General features: G+C 47.0%; 1 protein-coding gene across 4 annotated transcripts in view; it reads right to left on the bottom strand.

The window, feature by feature from the left end:
* The window catches only part of MFN2 (mitofusin 2), a 128,912-nt gene extending 107,853 nt beyond the window's left edge, over nt 1–21,059 (bottom strand). Inside the window, exons 1-7 of one of the 4 annotated variants that reach the window (XM_068107393.2) lie at nt 20,849–21,059; nt 20,565–20,722; nt 16,814–16,988; nt 16,554–16,689; nt 16,176–16,338; nt 14,748–14,872; nt 14,524–14,632 (exon numbers count right to left, since the gene is read on the bottom strand). In XM_068107393.2, coding sequence (XP_067963494.1) covers nt 14,524–14,632; nt 14,748–14,872; nt 16,176–16,338; nt 16,554–16,689; nt 16,814–16,985 — 705 coding nt within the window. In that variant the 5' untranslated portion in view covers nt 16,986–16,988; nt 20,565–20,722; nt 20,849–21,059. Of the gene's footprint in view, nt 1–14,523; nt 14,633–14,747; nt 14,873–16,175; nt 16,339–16,553; nt 16,690–16,813; nt 16,989–20,564; nt 20,723–20,848 lie in introns of those variants that run through there. The other 3 variants (XM_078771443.1, XM_068107394.2, XM_078771445.1) reach the window with 3 other exon arrangements.
* Nucleotides 21,060–21,810: the final 751 nt, after the last annotated feature.

The following is a 21,810-nucleotide window of genomic DNA, read 5'->3' as shown; positions in this document are numbered from 1 at the left end:
TCTTCATCTAGATGTTCCTGCAGAACAAACAACTTGGCTTGTACAGACCTTTGTCAGTGTGACATCCAGTGCCAAAATGATGAGGACTCTCAAGATGTGATGAACGAAAGCGATGATGATGATGATGACTTTACTCAATGATGAATCAAAGCTCCGTGCTCTTTAGAAGGTGAGTTACATCAGTTTTACGGCGGCCAGTTTGAAAAATCCAAGATGGCCGCCACATAGGAGCTCTATGGTCATGTCTAGCTTATCGAACTTGTTACCATTGGATTCGGGGCCCTTGAAAATGTTTGTTTAGCCGTTAGAATCAAAGCTCTATGTTATTTAGAAGCTGAGATATTGAGAAAAATTAGTTCTACGGCAGCAATTTTGAAAATCCAAGATGGCCGCCATACAGGAGTCTGTGCAAATAGCAACATTGGTTTTCTGACTGACTATACAATATAGTTTCCAAAAATATATAGTTTTCCAAATCCCCCAAAAAATCCAACGAAACTTTAAATCTGGACATACTGAACCTGACTGACTATGATAGCTTTTCCACACCGGCAGCTTTGTCAGTTTTTTGTAAAAACTTCAAATTCACCCAATAGCGGCATTGCGTAATTCATTTAAATCTTGCGGTATGCAAAGATCACATCTAATTTCAGTCAATACAGAACTAAAACCATGTGAGAAATGCTACTATATTGTAATTATTAAACATCAGAGCAAAATAAATGCATTTCCTATTTGGCTGTACTTTCTTATTGGATAATTGTGTACTCACGGTCAGCTTTTTTTCTAGGAAGAGTTAATTGCGGATAGATGTAAGCTTTTTTTCAGCTCCTTTGATGGAACTGGTGAGATATCTGGCTATGTAAGTTATCTTTTGCAGTTCTAATTAAGGTTAATTAAGTTTGATTAGTTAAGATCAGTTAACTATGGTAATATCCTTTCCTTTTCTAGGATTAACTTACCAGTGAGGTCTAGATGTGGCAGATCTTAAATAAGATTTTGTTTTACTTTCAATGGTACTGTCAGAACAAAGAATGCATTGGATTGCTGGAACACAGATTGCTGCTTGTACATTGCAGGTGTCTACTGTAGTGTGCTGACGTCCTGAGGTGTACATGATGGATCCACCAAGTAGAGATGAAGGTGCCACCCTGCCAAGGAAGCGAGCACGCACTGACTGTATCATTCATTGCTCCAATGAAGACTCCGACTCCCTGGTGTCACCACAAGATCTGGACTCATGGAACACTTTGCTCAGGGCTGCAGAGATCAGACAGCATGCTCCACTTCTGGATATAGCCAAAGGCATTGAAGAAGGACAAATACCACAATTGCAGTATCATCGCAAATGCCGTAGCATTTTCACCATGAAGAAGTCTCTTGACTCTCTCCTTTCCAAAGACCCCAAAGATGAACCTGGAGAGGTCAGTTCAAGAAGATCAGCTAGGGATGCGCCAGGTACATCAAGAGTGTATGATAAAATCTGCATTTTCTGCAACAAGTCGAGCAGATACCTAAAAGGACACAATACAAGGGAACCCCTCATCCAGTGTGTTGAGTTACGTGCAGATGCCAGGGTTCGCAACGCAGCAACCAAAAAACTGGATCCAAGAATCCTTGCCTTACTGAGCAGAGACCTTGTTGCTGCAGAGGGACATTACCACAAGTCATGCTACAAACTGTACACAAAAGACGAGTCTTCTGCCAGCTCTGGTGCAGGTGAGGAGAATGAACAAAGAGAGGATGCAGAGTATGAGGAAGCAGTGAGACAAGCCTACGAGGAACTCTTTTTGTATATCAGGAATGAATTCTTTCCCAATCCTGAAATACTGCCTATGACAGACCTCACAGGTAGGCTAGAGAGATCCATGAACGCACATGGCATCACCCAAATGAAACCCTCAACGAAGAAACATGTTCGTCGTAAGCTGGAAAGTGAGCTGGGAGGATCACTCCACTTTGTCTCTGATGAGAAAGGAAAGATTCTCCTCTATCCAGACAGCCTTTCCATGGATGATCTTGCCAAACAAGCCCACAACATGAAGAAGGATCTGCAAGAAGCAAGGACTGCCAGCTCTGGAGATGTCTTAACCAAAGCAGCAATGCAGCTGAGGAACCAGATCAAGAAGCAAGACGTCAGTCAAGCATGGCCACCCAATACAGAGCAGAGTGTCATTCCTGAATTGGTCAAGGAATTCCTGTATACCCTGCTGACTGGAGAGTGTGACTGTGCAAATCTCTCCAAGAGAGTCCAACGTCTTGCCACTTCTTTTGGCAGTGATTTGGTCTTTGCTGTCACCCGTGGCAAGACAAAGCCACCCAAGCACATACTTCTCCCATTTGCTGTGAAGTCTTTGACAGGAAACACAGAAATGATACGAACTCTGAATCGCCTTGGCCACTGTGTTTCTTACTCACAGGTTGAGGAGATTGACACAGCACTTTGCATCCAGAAGTTGGAACTCTCAAAGGATGACATCCCACTGCCAGGAAACATCTACCCAGGTGTGTCCACAACCCTGGCCTGGGACAACATTGACAGTCTTGAAGAGACACTGAGTGGAGCAGGTACTTCTCACAGAGTCAACGGCATTGCTGTCCAGCCCAAAGTGGCAGGCCCCATGCCACAGAATGTCCTGCCTGCAGTTACAAGGTCCAAGAAAAGAAGCATCAGTTCTACCCCATTAATGCTGCCAACCTACAATGTTGGGAAGCGAGCTGGGCCACCAAAGATTGAGACTGTAGATGCCGACACTACCAGAGAGGTCCAAGACGCAAAGACCAAGAACCATGTCTGGCTCCTGACTCGGATGTCAGACTCTGAGAACCAGAGCATCAGTAGTTGGACTGGGTTCAACATCAAGATCCGCAGTAACACCACAGTGATCAAGGACACTGTGAGCTACCTGCCCACTATCAGCGCTCCTGCAACAGAAATGTCCACTGTGAATGAAGTGTTAGAGCAAACACTTGGCATCATGCAGTCCTTACAGCTCAACAAGATCGTCTGTGTGTTTGACCAAGCACTCTATGCCAAGGTTGCAGAGATAGTGTGGAAACAAGACAAATTCAAGAACATCATCATTAGAATGGGGGCCTTCCACACAATCTACAATCTCCTCTCCACCATAGGGAAGCGTTTTCAGGATGCAGGGCTCAGGGATCTGTGTGTTGAATCGGGTGTCATTGCAGAAGGCTCAGTGGCTGGGCTGCTGGAAGGCCGCAAATACAACAGAGCAGTTAGACTACACAAGCTTGTGTACGAGGCATTGATGAGGCTTGCCTGGAAAGGCTTCCTTCCCTGGATAGAGGACAACCATGCAGTAGAAGTTCACCACCTGGAAGAAACCCTGAAGAGCATTGCCAGCTTCCACAGCAGTGTCTATCAGGCATCATTCGAAGAGCTGCTTGAAAATGAATCATGCACACGCATCCTGAAGCTGTTTCAAGTCTATCTGGACTCCCTTAGAGGTGAACACAGCCTATCAGCATTCTGGATGTCTTACCTGGACATGACTGAGATCGTGCTTGGCCTGATTCGAGCTTCCAGAGAGGGCAACTGGATGCTTCACCTTGCAGCAATCCGAGAGATGATCCCATGGTGTTTTGCCTATGACAAGGTAAACTACGCCCGCTTCCTGACCTACTACTATGCCACGATGTCTCGGCTGCCTATTGAACATCCTGAAGTGCATGCCCACTTCATGCAGGGTGGCTTTTCAGTCCAGATTGGGAGCCAGAATCCCTTTGGACGGATACCTGTGGACCAGACGATCAAGGAGACTGTGAACAAAGACACCCAGACAGCTGGAGGTACGAAAGGTTTCAGCCTGAAAGGTGGAGCTGTGGCTAGACACTATTTGACATCCGCGTACCGCAGCAGGTACTTAAGGCAGCTGAGGGGCATGATACGTCAACATGACTCTGCGTTTGGGTGCGTGGCGCCTTTGGGCGTCCCGGTCTGATACTGCCGCCCACGCGCAGAACACCTTGTGAGTGCACGTGGGTCCCGGCGGTCCCACTGGCCTAGCGCTACCATGTTTAGACAGCGAAATCCGTCCCCGGGCACCGGCAAGCCAGGCACGGTAGGACACCCGCGGAGCCCCGGCGGACCAGGGGCGCGCGAGCCTACGCGTTAGCGTGCTACGGCGGAATCAACGGCCCCGCACGGCCACGGCCGCAACGACAGACCGGCACGTCCACGGCCGCAACGACAGAAACAGGGAGGTCGCCCGGAGCGCAAAAAATAAAGTCCTTCGGCAACGAAGATTTAACATGGGGCTTTCCTATGTAACTTTACCCTGAAGTAATTTTACCGAAAATCCTGGAAATTTCGCAGGGCCTGTTTCTGTCGAGTGTTAAGACGTACTAGCGACTGCGAAATCTGGAATCAGAATTAAAATCCGAGCCTCCGTTAGCTCTAAGGGCCCCCCAAAACAAATCGCATATATTCCTAATGAAAAAACTTCGAAGCTCTTAAATCCCGAATCCCATGCCATCCGATGTCAATCCATATATCTATACCTCCCTATGAACGTTATGCATCTAATGATAAGCATAGAACCATCAAAAAATATTTTAAAACCACTTTATTGGACAAAATGAGGTGCGGCCTGATTTGATGCCCTCCCATCCCAAATGGCAGGCCCTCCCATCTCCCTCCCATCACCCTGCAATCACCCTCCCATCACCCTCCCATCACCCTCCCATCACCCTCCCACCACCCTCTCGTTGGAGGTATTGACTTATTTAGGGTTGGTTTTCTAAGGCTGTAGGCCGCACCTCATTTTGTCAAATAAAGTGGTATTCGGGTGGTTCCGGTATTTGGGACCGCAGGGACGGAAAGTGCAGCCGGCCCGCTCTGAAGGTTCGGATCGGGACACCGGGATTCATTCCGGTCGCCCGGTCGGCCCGGAGGTGGGGGTGCGGGGCCTGTCACGGAACGTCAAAACAAACGGCCTGCCGGGGCCGCCCAAAAGTCGGGCGTGAGGGGCGCGTCCACTAATGGAACGCCTCTCGCTTCCCAGATCGAGGGCCACGTGGTCAGGAGAACCTCGTCCCTTCTGGTTGCCCTGCCGTCCCGCCGTGGGCGCTGGCAGGGTGTACTTCAAACTAAGCTTAAGTGTCAAGTGTTAAGTTCCTCCTTGCCCTCGCAAGGGAAAGGCTCGCAGAGAGTTGACTTCAGTCATCCAGACCTACAGTTGCCTAGGATCAGAAGAGATGAGGCTGATGTCCAGTCCCTTGTTCAGCTGATGGACGCGAGTTGGCTGAATCCTTTCATCCCTGATCATGGAGAGCTTGTCAGCTTGTCAACTGCTACAGCCGCACCACCAGAACTAGTGGCGAAGGACCTTCTGGAGGCCGCAGGATAGGAGAGGAGGCATATCAAACTTTCAAGCAAGAACGCATGCACGCAAGTGCACCATCTACCCAGTTCCATGACAAGATGATGAAGAAGAAACTGAAAACGTTCTCTGACATCAGAAAGAAGCCATGCAACCAAGGTCGTGCCAAAGATGTGGTCCTACAGGCTGACAGGAAACTGTTTGGCCAGATGATCCTTGTTACGGAAAACAGAAAGCTACACATGAGCGATGTCTTGGCACATCCCCTGGGGCCTTTGCCATGGGCTCTCGCCAACGGTGATGGCTCTCTCCGTAAGACCAACAAAGCAGCCCTAGCGAGAGAGTTGGAGAAGAACGTTTCTCCAGCAGAATTCCTCCCAGAGCCATCAGCAACTGTCATTGATGGGATGAGCCTGGTCCAGAAACTGAAAGGGAATGACAAGACCTTCTCACAGCTGGCAGAATCAGCCTTGTCAAGTGTTCTCAATGAAGGTGCCAAGAGCCATCGCATCGATGTCGTCTTTGACGTTTACAAGGAGACGTCCATTAAAGATGCAGAAAGAGCCAACAGGGGTGCAGACACTGGAATCCAATTCCGGAACATTGCACCTGGGCACAACATCCAGCAATGGAGGAAACTGCTCAGCAGTCCTTCGAACAAAACAAGCCTGATCAAGTTTCTGGTAGAGGAATGGAAGGGGCCAAGACAGAGAGAGAAACTCAAGGACAAGGTACTCTATGTTACCTGTGAGCAGCTTTGCTTCAAGATCACCAAAGAACAATGGGAAGAGGCCACAGAGCTAAAATCCTCAGGAAGAAGCTGATACTCGCCTACTACTCCATGCTCTTCATGCAGCAGAATCTGGCTACAAGTCTGTTGTCATCACTGCTGAGGATACAGACGTCTTGGTTATCTGCCTGGGGGTCAGCAGCAACATACCATGTCCCATGTACCAGAAATGTGGAACAAAGAACCGGACAAGGTTCCTGGACATCACCAAGCTAAGCCATGCACTGGGAGGTACTGTCTGTGATGCCTTGATTGGTATGCATGCCTTCACGGGCTGTGATACAGTCAGTGCATTCGCTGGCCGTGGGAAGATGACGACCTTGAAGCAGGTGAAGTCTGACAAGACCAACCAGGAAGCTTTCATGGAACTTGGACGTTCATGGGAAGTATCTGCAGAACTGTTCCAGAAGCTACAGGAGATCACCTGCCATATGTACATGCCTTCTAGCCGCACATCTGAAGTCAACAAGCTTCGATACCAACTGTTCTGTGCCAGACGTGGAGAAGTTGAGTCAAGTCAACTCCCTCCTTGTGAGGACTGTCTATTCATGCATACTCGCCATGCAAACTATCAAGCTGCCATCTGGAGGAGATGTCTGCAGAGCCAGCCCTATGTTCCAAGCCCAAAGGACTGTGGTTGGACAACTGATGAGGATGGGAAGCTGGCTGTTGAGTGGATGCATGGCTCACCTGCACCAGATGCTGTGCTGCAGCTGCTCTCCTGCAAATGTGTGTGGTCATGCAAACTACCAGCATGTAACTGCCTCAGCAATGGCCTGAAGTGCACAGACATGTGCAAACTACAAACGTGCAGCAATCAAGCCAGTGAAGAAGAGCCAGAAGTGGATTTAACTGACTCTGATATGGATGACGGTGATGATGAATAACTTGGTGGCATAATTATGCATAAACAGAAACGTGAAACTGTACTTCATTTAATAATGTTAAGAGCCAAAGAAAAAGTGTCATGGATGCATGTTGATTCTACTGAATCAAAGACCTTGCTTAAAACAGGAAACCTAGAGTCTGATTTGTCACAGGGTGTGACTTGACAAAAACATAAATATTTTGTTCAACTTGCATCAATATTTTGTTAAGTTAAGTTCGAATTTTTTTGAAAACAACCCACTTCATCTACAAAATCTGCCTTTATGTACGAGAATGACTGCCTACATTCGTGATACTGGTAAGAAAGGATCCCTATGTGGTATTTTATGCTTGTCTGTGACTGAACTGATTCTTAACAGAAAGATTGTGGTGTGAGCATAAAGGATAGTGGTAAAGTGTGTGTTCGTGCCTTTCATCCATGGGGCATGTCCATTACAAGAAGTGATAAACTCTAAAAGCTGTGAGTCTGCAAGGGCTATCATATCAAAATGCAAACTAGAGACATATAGCAAGTTAAAAACACCAAAGAGAATTAGTCACCCCGGGTGGTACCGATACTGGAAATTTGGGATCCTGGCCCATGGACTATAACCTGCGTGTCAGGTTTTGCGATCGATTCCGGAGAGAATCATCGTCAGGCCGTTACGTCTCGAGAACGGGCCGTCGGCCATTTTGACACCGCGCGCCTTGTGCGTCGAGCAAGGTTTCTTTGCTTCGCTTCAGCCTTTGCACGTCGCGCAAGGTTTTTCTTTGCTTCACGTCAGCCGTTTTCACCACATTCAGACATATCTGGTGTGTGTGTGTGTGTGTGTGTGTGTGTGTGTGTGTGTGTGTGTGTGTGTGTGTGTGTGTGTGTGCAACGCGGATTTTGAAGGTAAATCTGAGGTTCGCCGACTTATGAGCCTTGGAACGTCCATACCCGAGGGGGTGATTTCCCAGTCGCCTGGAGGGCGCCTTTGGATTTCCAAGTCGCCTTGAGGGCGCCTTTGCACAGCTTTGGCAGCAGGACTGTAACTGCCAACCCAACGGGATTCTTGTCTCGATTGGACATTGATCTGACGATCGCTGGAGCGAATCAACTTTGGCTTGAAGCTGGGAATTAGAGACATTGGGAATCTTGTTCTTTTCGCTCACTTGGAGCACAGTGAGTTACATATTACGAAACTGATGGTACCATCATAGGGTATATATTGATTGTACTTTTGATTACTGTTATTGTTGTACTGTTGTTCTTGTGTGATCTTAATACAATATTTGTTTGTTGGTAACAAATTGGTGTGGCTTCACCATTGATCTTTGACATACAGAATAACACATTTTTCTGCCGTGACTCCTCTCGGGGCTCGGAGGTACACCGTGACCAGGGGGTCGGGGAGGAGCACGTAACAGAAATTGGGGGCTCGTCCGGGATATTGGGAACTCGTCCAAAATTGGTCCAAATTGAAATTGGGGTCCTCGTCCGGGATTCCTAAGTTGATAAATCTTGTCCGGGATAGAATTCCCTAACATTCCCAAAATTCCCAAATTTGGAATTTTTCTAATATTCCCAAAAATTTTTAAAAATTGGAAAAAAAATTGTGTGAAGGTTAACAGGTGTTAACTGATAGTCACCATGGTGTTTGACGCAGAAAGGTTTGCGGCATCCCCTAATGAGGCACAGTTCCAAGCGCTAAAAAGATCGGAACTCTTGATATTGGCCAAACATTTTAACTTGGAGGTCCGAGCTCATATGAAGAAAGCAGAGATGCAGACATTGGTGGTAGAATCTCTGGTGGGACAGGGAACATGGACAGAGGTAGCCTTGGATTGGTTACCCGAGGAAAAAGAAAATGTGGAGCTCCGGAAAATGGAGATACAACTGCAGAGCCAGGAAAGGTTAAAAGAGTTGGAATGGAAAGCCGAGGAGAGAAGAGCAGAGGAAAGGAGAGCTGAAAGAGAACTCGAGGAAAGAAGAGTCGAACAGGAACGAGAACTCGAGGAAAGAAGAGTAGAACAGGTACGAGAACTCGAAAAAAAAAAGAGTAGAACAGGAACAAGAACTCGAGGAGAGAAGACCAGAGGAAAGGAGAACTGAAAGGGAACTCGAAGAAAGAAGAGCAAAGGAAAGAGCAGAGGAAAGGAGAGCTGAAAGGGAGTTAAAGGAACGTGACATTGAGTATCAGAAGGAAGTTAAACTCAAGGAGCTGGAATTAATGGGAGGACGGAGAGAAGTCGTATCCATGCCGGCTAGTTCGACAACTAGTCAGAACATCTGGGATGTTGGTAGGCATGTGAGGCTGGTTCCACCCTTCAATGAAAATGAGGTAGCCAAGTTTTTTTTACACTTTGAGAAAGTGGCTCAAATGCTAAAATGGCCTGTGGGGTCCTGGACTATGTTAGTGCAAAGTGTTCTGGTGGGTAAAGCTCAAGATGTCTATTCAGCTTTACCGATTGACCAATGTGCAGATTATGATAGTGAAAAAAACCATTCTCAAAGCCTATGAATTGGTCCCTGAAGCTTACCGGCAAAAATTCCGGAATGCCAGGAAGAGGGAGAGTGAGACCCATGTGGAGTTTGCCAGAATGAAGGAAACCATGTTTGATCGGTGGTGTGATTCAAAGGGGATTGGGAAAGACTTCAAACTGTTGTGACAATTGATCTTGGTGGAGGAATTCAAACAGTGTGTCCACACGGACATTAAAGTACATCTGAAGGAAAAGAAGGTACCAGAGTTGTATGAGGCAGCAACCGTGGCAGATGACTACGCCTTGACACACAGGATGGGGTTCCACAAACCTAACTTCCCGCCTCGAGTTCGCCAGGGGAGTTATGGTACATCCGGTGCGGAGAACAAATATTCATGGAGGCGGCCAAGAGATGATTCTGAGGACAAATCTGATACCGCAACTTTTAGGGATCAGAAGACTACAGTTCCAAGACAGACTTATCTTCCGGGGGGCCCAAGGCAGACCTCGAGTTTTTCCTCCGAGCCCACTTGCGCTTTTTGCAAGAAACCTGGGCATTTGATGTCCCAATGTTACGCCCTGAAAAGGAAAAATCAGGAGCGGAGTCAGACTAGTACAACTCCGAATGGATTGGCAAATGCGAGAAATCGTCCTTGGAGGACAGTGCCTTGTGAAGGTTCCCATGCCAAAGTTACGGCATCACAGAACGACCTAGTTCAAGAGGGTTACAAACCTTTTATTTCAGAGGGGTTTGTGTCACTGGATGGAGACTTAACGAACCAGAGACCTGTTAGGGTATTGAGGGACACAGGAGCACATCAATCTTTGATGCTTGAAGGCATTTTTCCATTGTCAGAGAAGACGGCAACTGGTGTTAGTGTTCTTTTACAAGGGGTTGGTGGCTTTGTTAAAGCTCCACTTCATGTCATCCATTTAAAGTCTGATTTGGTGTCAGGACCGGTCACCGTAGGTTTACAAGCCACTCTTCTGGTGTTGGCTTAGCGGTTAGGGTGCCGGCTTGGGCTCCTAGGATCCTGGGTTCGAATCCCGATCGATCGCTGAATTAACGCCAGGGGGGTTGACTCAGCCTGTCATCCTTCCGAGGTCGGCAAATTGAGTACCAGCTTGCTGGGATGAATGATCCCGGTGTGTACCACGGTTTAGAATAGGTACACCGTATCCCTGCGCATCGTAAGAGCAAGAGCGTGACCAAGGGTTGGCGTCAGGAAGGGCATCCGGCCATAAAAACATTGCCTCAAACAGGGAACCATGATTGTCATGGGGCCCGCAAGGCTAACCCCCGCTCTAGCGGGGAAAATGGCCTTAAAACGATCATTCATTCATTCATTCTTCCTGTAGAGGGAATCTCTTTTGTTATCGGGAATGATTTGGCCGGTGGTCAGGTTTCTGGTAACCCGAGGTTTGTTGAAAAGCCTAGTATGGAAAATAACACTGCACAGTTAGAGCAGGAGATTCCGGGTATCCTTCCATCCTGTACCACGACTCGTGCTATGGGTAGAAAGCGCTCTGAAGAGAAGAGGAAGGTACTGACGTCACGCTTTGCACAGACACTTCTTGTCAAGTACCCTGAAACTAAGTGTCAGCACACACAAGTCATGAATGGAGGCAATGTTGGCAAGCTTTTTGTAGGTGGACTGAACTTCAACACAAGGGAAGATGTTCTGTACTCTGTCTTCGGCAAATATGGACCACTCTTGGAAGTGCTGCTGATAAAAGACAAGGAGACGCAAAAGTCGAGAGGGTTTGGCTTTGTCACGTTTGAAAAAACAAAGGACGCCAAAGATGCAGAAAAGGATTTGAATGGCAAGGATTTGGATGGTCAGACCATAATAGTGGAGAAGGCAGGCCATGGGCGTCGAAGGGGCTACAGAGGAAGAAAACGTGGAGGTAGTTTCAGGGGTGGCTATGGCTCCAGGGTTGGGAGTGGTAGTTTTGGTGGTGGCCACAGTCGAGATTACTATGGAGGCTCCCAGAGTTACGGCAGCTCCCGAAGGGATGATTATCAGGGTAGTGGCCGAGAAGGAGACCGCTATTCACGTGACTACAGCGACAAGCACTCCAACCGTGATTATTATGAAAGTTAGGAAGAGTTTGAAGCACTAAAGGCTGCGGAGCAGCCGAGCCAAGATTCCTACACGGATTAACCGTGAACTCCACGTTCCTAAAGGCGTCCATGTGGTGAATACTTCCAGGCCTCACCACCCAACCACCATGAAACCTGGTTCTCAGCTCGGCCTCCTTCAAAAAGTGCTATAGATTTGCTTTTGTTTTGGATTTTTGATCACAACCCCTTAACCTTCATTCAAAAAATGAAAAATAAAAATCAGAGGTTGATGAGATGGAGTTTGGCTTTGCAGGAGTCCAACTTGGAAATTGAGCATGTAAAGGGCAGGGACAATGTCGTTGCTGATGCTTTGTCCAGAGTGAACTAACTTAGGAAATTTCTGTAGGTTGTTTGGAAGTTTTGTTGCTTTATTTTTGGGAAATATTAATTATTGTTGCTCACGTGAATTGATGATTTGGGTGTGAGTTTTACTTTTGTTTGTTAAAAGAGTTTTTGCCTGCAAAGAAAGTTTTCACTATGTTCAAACTTTCTTTCTTGAGGGGGGGGGGGGGAAGTGTTACGGATTTGTCACTTCCGTTGTGGTGGTTTTGATCCACTGTAAACATTGTTGATTCCATGTACTATTATTGTTTTCAAAAGGTTTATTTTTTATGAACTGTTTTCAAAAGGTGAAAAAGTTAGAGTTAAAAGAAACCAGATCGGGAACCGGACGACGAAGAGGAAGAAGAGAAAAAAAGAAGGCGGAGCGAGTGAAGTCGGACAAGAAGCCTAGTCGCTTCGAGTTCTGGAGCGAACGTTGGCGAGCAAGAGTCACGAGGGAACTTTGGGTTTCCCAGGAAAGGGATTCCTGCGACAGAGTGGTTATCGCTGTGACCGATTAATCTGCGTGTCAGGTTTTGCGATCAATTCCGGAGAGAATCATCATCGGGCCGTTTCGTCTCGAGAACGGGCCGTTGGCCATTTGGACTCGCGCGCTTTGTGCATCGAGCAAGGTTTCTTTGCTTCGCTCCAGCCTTTGCGCGTCGCGCAAGGTTTTTCTTTGCTTCACGTCAGCCGTTTTCACCGCATTCAGACGTATCTGGTGTGTGTGTGTGTGTGTGCAACGCGGATTTTGAAGGTAAATCGGAGGTTCGTCGACTGTGAGCCTTAGAACGTCCATACCCGAGGGGGTGATTTCCCAGTCGCCTGGAGGGCGCCTTTGGATTTCCCAGTTGCCTTGAGGGCGCCTTTGCACAGCTTTGGCAGCAGGACTGTAACTGCCAACCCAACGGGATTCTGGTCTCGATTGGACATTGATCTGACGATCGCTGGAGCGAATAAACTTTGGCTTGAATCCGGGAATTAGAGACATTAGGAATCTTCTTCTTTTCGCTCACTTGGAGCACAGTGAGTTACATATTATGAAACTGATGGTACCATCATAGGGTATATATTGATTGTACTTTTGATTACTGTTATTGTTGTACTGTTGTTCTTGTGTGATCTTAATACAATATTTGTTTGTTTGTTGGTAACAAATTGGTGTGGCTTCACCATTGATCTTTGACATACAGAATAACACATTTTTCTGCCATGACTCCTCTCGGGGTTCGGAGGTCCACCGTGACCAGGGGGTCGGGGAGGAGCACGTAACACTTGTGCACACGTGATTTATTTGACAGCTTTTATACGACTCTTCGGCCAGCTAACAAATAATAATAATACTTTTGGTTTTCCCGCTCAATTTCATACTTTTTTCACTCAATTTCGTTTACGAGCTATCAATTTCACGCATAAACCGATAACGGAACATTGTGTGCATTCAATTACACAATCGGAGCATCCAAATTCGTTAAGGAGCAATCAAATTGAGAATGCATATTTGAGCGTTCAATTTCACATGGATTCTCTGACACTTGCGTTTCGTGCAAACAATTTCATTTTTAAGCAAACATTTTCATGTTAAGTGCAATCAATTTCAAGGCTTGCAGACATTCATTCCCTAGCACAAGATGTTCTGATAATCTTTTGATGCATTTATTGACATGGAGTTTATTGTAACTTTTAGAGTAACGTTTGCAGTGTGTGTGTGTGTGTGTGTGTGTGTGTGTGTGTGTGTGTGTGTGTGTGTGTGTGTGTGTGTGTGTGTGTGTGTGTGTGTGTGTGTGTGTGTGTATTTTGTACTTTTCCGCTTCACTTCCCCGCTTCGTAACCCTTGCACCGCTTCAAACACACAAACAGCACTTCTCCCTCACTTCCGCAAGAATACAAAAGAGAGAAGTGGAGAAATTACATTGTGTCAAAGAAGTGTGGGGATTTATTCCATGCATCATGTATACATTAATACCCATGTATGTATAAGTTCAACAACCGTTGATAACAAAACAAAGCTATGTTACACTTTTTTCTCCATTTTTTTTACCAGTCACACACAAAAACATGTACACTTCCTTAAACATAGTAGATCATGAGTTACACTGTAATGAAAATAAAAAAAACAGTTCTGTACAATCAGTAGGCTAGCGTCATCATCAGATAAGATTTAACCTTCGATTTCCTGAGGAGCCAGGCAACTTGGCATGTACACCTGCGAATGGCGATGCCATCGAGTACACTTCTCTTGCGTGATGAGCACGTATTTACTAACCTTTTAAATTCAATGTACTTATTTAAAATATGGTTGCTCATTCGTGAATATGAATGACCGAAGCGATACCGACGACAGCTGAAAACAGCTGCGGATGAATTTGGATGCTCCTTGAAGACTTATGCTCGTAATTAACATTTGAATGACGATTTTTAAATATTGAACGCTCGGAGTGGGAATTTGGTTGACCATATTAAAAAATTGAATGCTTGTTTTCATTGGCGAGCGCATACCACATTAAATTGAACGCTCTACTTATGAAATTGATTGAAAAAAATATGAAATTGAGCGGGAAAACCTATAATAAAATTATAAAATTGTGAAATTGCACTCCCCACCGTACCGTCACCATCAACGTGGATTCGGAATTGGCAACCAGGACAAAGACGTCAGCATCCAGACAGAATCGATCTATCCAGCTGTCCAACTCAGTTGTGACGTCCACCCCTGGGCTATGGGGGTAAACGGAGAAGAGGTGTCACAAACAAAGAATGGCACAAAATGGCAAACATTTTACACCAAAATTGGGGGGGGGGGGGGGGGGGGGAATAAGATGGTGTGGCAAACCTGTCGACAAGGACGAGGTCATCTCGAAGCAACGCACAGCGGGACTTAGGCCAGAAGACACTAACGAGGCTGCCTGTGCCCAGATTGGCCGTCTGATGGAGCGCGTGGGCTAGTTGGTTCACAGTCTGTTTAAACACAATTGTCCATTGAAGGATCAGCATGCACAGTCATTTTGAAACAAACTGTTACAAACCTCAAAATGAAATTGGTTTTTAGCAATGGTACTGCCATCACATACATCATCTATATATAATGGAGGGCAAGTATGTTGTATGTATGTATGTATGTATGTATGTTGGATGTTCTATCTACACCTCCGAGAGGATTTGACCAAGGAAGCTGAAACTTTCAGGGATTAATGAGGGCACCCTGAAGTTGTGCCTGTTTTGTAGCTTTGTTTGAGTTCATCAAATATTTAAGAATTTTTTTTGTTTGCCCATCTTGGAATTTTCTTCCTTGGGGCAGAGGGTGGGTGCAATTAGATTTATAACGACACTCGGTAAAGCACATACCTCAACCAGGCTGAACGGTTTACGTTTGGCATCCCACTGATAGGCCGGATCTGCATCCATACCTGAATCAAGGTCTAATCGGCTTGTTCTTGCCCCCTACCCAACTCATCCACCTAAGTTCCATGCGAATCGGTCCACAACGTTTTGAAATATCATATTTGTCATTTTTGGCACTACATATCTGAATGGTGAAGAATCATTTTAAAAAATTAAAAAGTTATCGTATACGAAGCCGTATTCGGACCTTCACCAAAATCGAATAGATTCTTCCTCGTCACACGACACACCCAACCTGTCCACCAAGTTCTATCTGAATCTGCCCATAACCTTTTCAGATATCCTCCTCACAGACAAACAAACAGAAGTGAAAACATAACTTCCACACACCTTCGGTGCCAGAAGTAATTATCCAGGTTATATAATCACGATGCGTTAGATATGCACAAAAGCAGGACGCACGTTTTTGCTTCATATACGTAACCTGGGTTATTTTTTTTTATTTCCGGGAGCGATCGAGGCAGCATTCTGTTGCCTATACACCGCCCAAATAAAGGGACGTGGCCAAGTCGATTTATTGTTAAATAGGAAATCGCTAAGTCGATTTAGTGGGGGCTATTCAGATATTGAAAATATTTAATACTTTGGCCAGAATTCCAAGAAAAAAATGGAAAATTTTATTTTTGGAAAATACATTGTTTGCAGCAAACATTAAATTGCAATTCAAACAAAGTTCATCCCAACGCCAAGAAAAAAGCCTAAAGCAGCACAAGAAGAAAAAAGATTGGATTCCATTTGTCGGAATGCAAGGCAAAGGTATCACCAAGAATGGGCCCAGCAACACGAGGAACAATTGGATTAATTCCGCTCATGTGGCGGGTCCATGATGGGAGAAATAAAAAACAAAACATTGTCTCACATTGATACTTTGTCGTTCCTCGCTGCCCTCCGTGGTGAGGAAGCCTTCACCCCCATCCGTACCCTCCACACTGATAAAGCAGTTTGTTGTATGGCCAATTCCGCTGGGCAACACCTTGTCCCACAGCATCGCATTTATCACGGAACTTTTGCCGTTGCTTGTCCTGGCAGGAAAAGCAAACATGTTTGGATCAGCATGAACAGACTGTAAACAGTGCGTCATCATACTTATCCTGACAAATCATGATGCAGCTAATTCCACCCACATACACAATTTTTCTTCCCCACCCCTCCCCACCACGCACCCACAGACCCCCCCCCCCCTCCTCCTCCTCCTCACACCCCCACTCTCCTCATCACTGATGGTGGTCAAACAGACCTGCCGAAAAAAGCAACCTTCATGTGCCTCCTCGCCAACACCTCGGCTATCCCAGCCACATTGGCAGTGTAATCCTTCACCTCTGTAACCTTCTTCTCATCAATCACAGGGTCGTGTTCCTTACTCAGATGGATTTCTGGAACGGTGAAGAGTTTTAACAATGACGAAGCAAAATAGAAAATTTAAGATGCCACGTGTCGAGGAATTTTCATAAAGCCAAACATCCAAAAACCCCAAACCAAGCCAGATAAAGCTCTCACCCTCCAGGAAGACTGCACCCTCTGAGATGTAGGATGACAACTGTTCAAAAATTCCATTGATCCGTCGTTTCGCCGTCACAAAGTGCTTGAGCGGAGATGCTGCCGCTGCATCGGACATCCTTCCCTCCTTCCCTGGGACGAGCGACCTGGTCCTAGAGAACACCAGGGACATTGCCTGCAACGAAAGGGTGGGGAGAAAGGGGATGGAGTGGACAACGCTCATGAGAATCAAGGAAATCAGGAACCAAATCGGGAATCAAATGCGGGCACTATCGGCTTGTCATTAAAAACGCATATTGAACAACATGGTCATTGACATTTTGATGGACTGGCAGCATGGTGTGGAGGTAGCGCCCTTAACTTTAACCTGTCTAGTTTGTTTCCGACCTGACGATAACCTGTTTGATTGGTACTTCACAGACACGGGATTCCATCACAAAGTGGTGTCATCCCTCGGATGGGCGCTGGGTGTCGAGTCTGCAAGCGTTTGCCGACGGACGTCAAATGTCTCACGGCACCTTTCAACGAAGTCGGAGAGTTACCGATGGCATCCTGAGCATATTATACATTCCTGCCGTGAGGTCACAACTTGACAGGCCAATCAGAGGCAAAGCCATGCTCCAAGCTGCAGAAACGGTGCAAGCGCTCAATACGCTACAGACGAATGAACGACCAAACGAGTGTAAATTTCTGAGTCCGGCCGAGCACATGCTTCGGTGAAGACCCGAACCAGAAAGACTGCCAAGTGCCCAGATGCAAAGCCAGTCTGACATTGGCTTTGAGGCGGGTATAAACTCTCCAATACATATCATATCTTGGGGTCGAATCGGAATGCAGGGTCATCGAATGTTCTCGTCCCATTAACTCTCACGCAGCTGACCTCCACTCCCAGCACCTCGGAGCAATGCCCAAGCATGCAGATGGGTCAGGGTGAAAGAGAAGGTCCAATTTTGACACGACACACAATATGCGACATTTAACAAACTAGGGCATGCCCGTACGTGGGTGCCCGTTCCTTGCCAAAAAAAAAAAAAAACGCTACCCGTACGCTCTACCCCGCCCGTACGCCCGTACGCCCGTAAACAAAAAAAACAATGCTCTTCGCTTCCGCCCTTCGCTCTGACTGAATTGGGAGAAATAATGCGCATAAGAAATCGAGAAATTATTATTTTCTCCGGAAGAAATCGAATTACGAACCGTAATGGCGCACGCGCTGGGCTCGGCTCGCTCTCACATCGGCCACGCCTACGCAACAAAGCGTTCTGTGATTGGCTGCCGGAAGTGAAGTCTTCACTGTCCGGAAGGTCGCAAATCGCAGTTACGATGAATCGCAAATTAGTTTTAATTAGTTTTAAAACATAGTTTAACGGCAACATAGTTTTCCAACGTGAAATAAATGAATACGCTCTCAAATGTGCCGTCCGAGGCAGAGTCTGTTCGCCACGTTCGGCACACGTGATAGCTCGCTGCTCTCTGATTGGTTGAATCGTTTTTTGGACATAGCTCGGTAACTACTTCTCCGATTAATATGAAACCTTGAAAAGGCACATCCTCGGGTCCCCAGCAATATACCTGGCAAGTTTCAAGTATATCGGACCGGTAGTTGTCGAGAAACAGCGGTCACAGACAAACATACATACATACATACATACAAACATACAAACATACAAACATACACACAGAGATTACTGGAATTATAGATAGATTGGAATAAAGTGAATAATGTACGCGCATGACACCTTAACGTTGTGTGACTGCAGATCTTTTTGCAGGAAGCTTTGTATCCAATAAATGGTAAATTCAAAGTCAAACGAGTTACACAATGCTTAGTGATAAAAAAGCAATCTACATATTATGTTATGTACGCGTATAAAATAAGATTAATTTTAGAATGATGACGCTCCATTCGTGCATAATTTGCTTGACACAAGTCAGGCTCTCTGCCACCTCTTTCATGGCATAAAACCATCTTCAAATTTTCAAGGCAGAGTGCAGGGGGAGCATAGATGTGTAGGGTGCACACAGACATGCAGGGGGCACGTAGATGTACAAGAAGTACGCAGATGTCTAGGGGGAGCATAGACATGCAGGGGGAGCATAGACATGCAGGGGGAGCATAGACGTGCAGGAGACATTACGCAGACATGCAGGGAGAGCATAGACGTGCAGAAGACGTTACGCAGATGTGCAGGGGGCACGGAGATGTACAAGGGGTATTCAGAAATGTAAGGGGGGGGGGGGCGCGGCGTATATGTACAGGGGGTACGCAGACGTGCGAGATGGTGTGGAAATGCACATGGGGTACACAGACGTGTAGGGAATGCATATATATGCAGGGGGAGTGTAGAAGTGCAGGAGGTACGCAGACGTGCAGGGGGTGCATCGATGGACAAGGGGTATGCAGACGTGCAGGGGGTGCGTATATGTACAAGGGGTACGCAGACATGCAGGCGGCGCGTAGATGTGCAAGGGGTACCCAGACATGCAGGGGGCACGTAGATGTACAAGGGGTACACAGACATACAGGGGGCACGTAAATGTACAAGGGGTATGCAGACATGCAGGGGACGCATAGATGTACAGGGGGTACGCAGACAGCAAGAGGACGTGATGTACAAGCGGTACACAGACGTGCAGGGGGCACGTAGATGTACAAGGGGTACGCAGATGTGCAGGCGGCACGTAGATGTACAAGGGGTACGCAGACGTGCAGGCGGCATGTAGATGTACAAGGGGTACGCAGACGTGCAGGGGGCGCGTAGATGTACAGAGGGGGTAAGCAGACATGCAAGAGGGCGCGGAGATTCACACGGGGTACACAGATGTGCAGGGAGTGCATACACATGCAAGGGGGGGGGGGGGGAGGGTAGACGTGCAAGGGAATACGTAGGAGTAGACGTGGAAGGGGGTACGCAGACGTGGAAGGGGGTACGCAGACGTGGAATGGGGTACGCAGACGTGGAAGGGGGTACGCAGACGTGGAAGGGGGTACGCAGACGTGGAAGGGGGTACGCAGACGTGGAAGGGGGTACGCAGACGTGGAAGGGGGTACGCAGACGTGGAAGTGGGTACGCAGACGTGGAAGTGGGTACGCAGACGTGGAAGGGGGTACGTAGACGTGGAAGGGGGTGCACAGACGTGCATGGGGTGCATAGATGTACAAGGGGTATGCAGACATGCAGGGGGCATGTAGGTGTACAAGGGGTACGCAGACATGCAGGGGGTGCATAGATGTACAAGGGGTACGCAGACGTGCAGGCGGCGCGTAGATGTACAAGGGGTACGCAGACGTGCAGGCGACGCGTAGATGTACAGATGAGGTAAGCAGACGTGCAAGAGGGCGCGGAGATTCACATGGGGTACACAGGTGTGCAGGGAGTGCATACACATGCGGGGGGGGGGGGAGAGTGTAGACGTGCAAGGGGATACGTAGTCTTCGACGTGGAAGGGGGGGGGGGGTACGCAGACGTGGAAGGGGGTACGTAGACGTGGAAGGGGGTACGTAGACGTGGAAGGGGGTACGCAGACGTGGAAGGGGGTACGCAGACATTCAGGGGATGCAAGGTTATTGCGAAGTTGCACACGCGAGTGTTGGAGGTCACTGTCTTGGCGAGGGGCAGCAGACAGGCTCATTGAAGAGAGGGGTGTGTTCCACGAGGGTGGGAAGGACGAGTGAGAAGGGTGATGTGTGAAAGATACGAGAGCGAGAAAGACAAGGATGAGCAATGACACCTAAATATGTTCCACTCACCTTCCCAAGCCTATTTCCACTCGCGTCACGTTGTTGCGCAGATGGACAACCGGGGCACAGCCGGGAGGTGCAGGGGGCACAGCCGGGAGGTGCAGGGGGCACGGAGATACACCAACCGCGTCAATCCAACCCAGAGAGATCGGAAGTGAATATTTCGACTAAACACCACAACATCAACTTTATTTCGTCATCATCTCCTTCGTCTCAAACACAAACAAGGTGAAGTAAAATGTAAGAAAAAAAGGGGAAATGAAGAAAAAAAGGGGAAATGAAGAAAAACCTACCTCTTCAGATATTCAATTGACCCCTCCTCTAATGCTCGTTGTATCTACACATGACATTACCTCAGCCTCATTCCTCTAAATTAATTACACCAAAAATATTGGAATACCTATTTATATCAACTAACAAGCGTCTTGTGAATACGTTGAGAAATTCCACTGCGTTTCCGTGTATAAATAATCCGGTAAATTCACCACAGCGTTGGTGTTCTGCTGCGAACTACACCACTTGGCCAATAATTGCTGAACCAAAACGAAATCGAACGACAATCAGTACAGCCACCCCAGGGTTGGAGTAAACCAGACGATGGTGTTATTGCCGCGTCAGTCAAGCAAAAACAATTCATAATATGTTCATAAATCGCAAAACCGTCATTAGACAACGTCCCACAAACGAGCGCTCGACAGACTCTGATTCCATTGTTTGGCTTCATGAGCAGATGATTCTTCACCATTGGGAGATCGGGCTAAAATCGACATATAGAGGGATATCTCAAAAAGTTATGGACGGATTTGGACGAAACTTGGTGGATAGATTGGGAGTCTGACAAGGACGAAATGATTAGATTTTGGTGAAGATTCGGATCCGGCTACTATAATTTTAAAGTGAATCTTCACCATTGAGATATCGGGCCAAAAGCGATATTTAACGTGATATTTAAAAAAGTTATGGACGAGTTATGACTAAACTTGGTGGACAAGTTGGTTTGGTGACAAGAACAAGCCGATTAGATTTTGGTTCAGGTCCGAATCCAGATCCGGCCTATCAGTGGGATACAAAACGTAAACTGTTCACCAGGTGGAGGTATGCGCTCTACCGAGTACCGTTGTAGTTCAACAATTGACGACCGTTTCAATTTGTCGCATGTACAAACCAAGCTTGGAAAACAAGGAATGAGTGTGTGCTGCGCACACCACACACCATCGGGGGTGTGTTTGATTTCATCCGAATTGTTATTGTGTAC

Source organism: Myxine glutinosa, chromosome 2, assembly GCF_964187855.1.
Source record: "Myxine glutinosa chromosome 2, kmMyxGlut1.1, whole genome shotgun sequence".
Lineage (NCBI taxonomy): Eukaryota > Metazoa > Chordata > Myxini > Myxiniformes > Myxinidae > Myxine > Myxine glutinosa.
The sequence above is the reverse complement of the archived record's forward strand: the minus strand, read 5'-3'. Positions and strand labels throughout refer to the sequence as shown.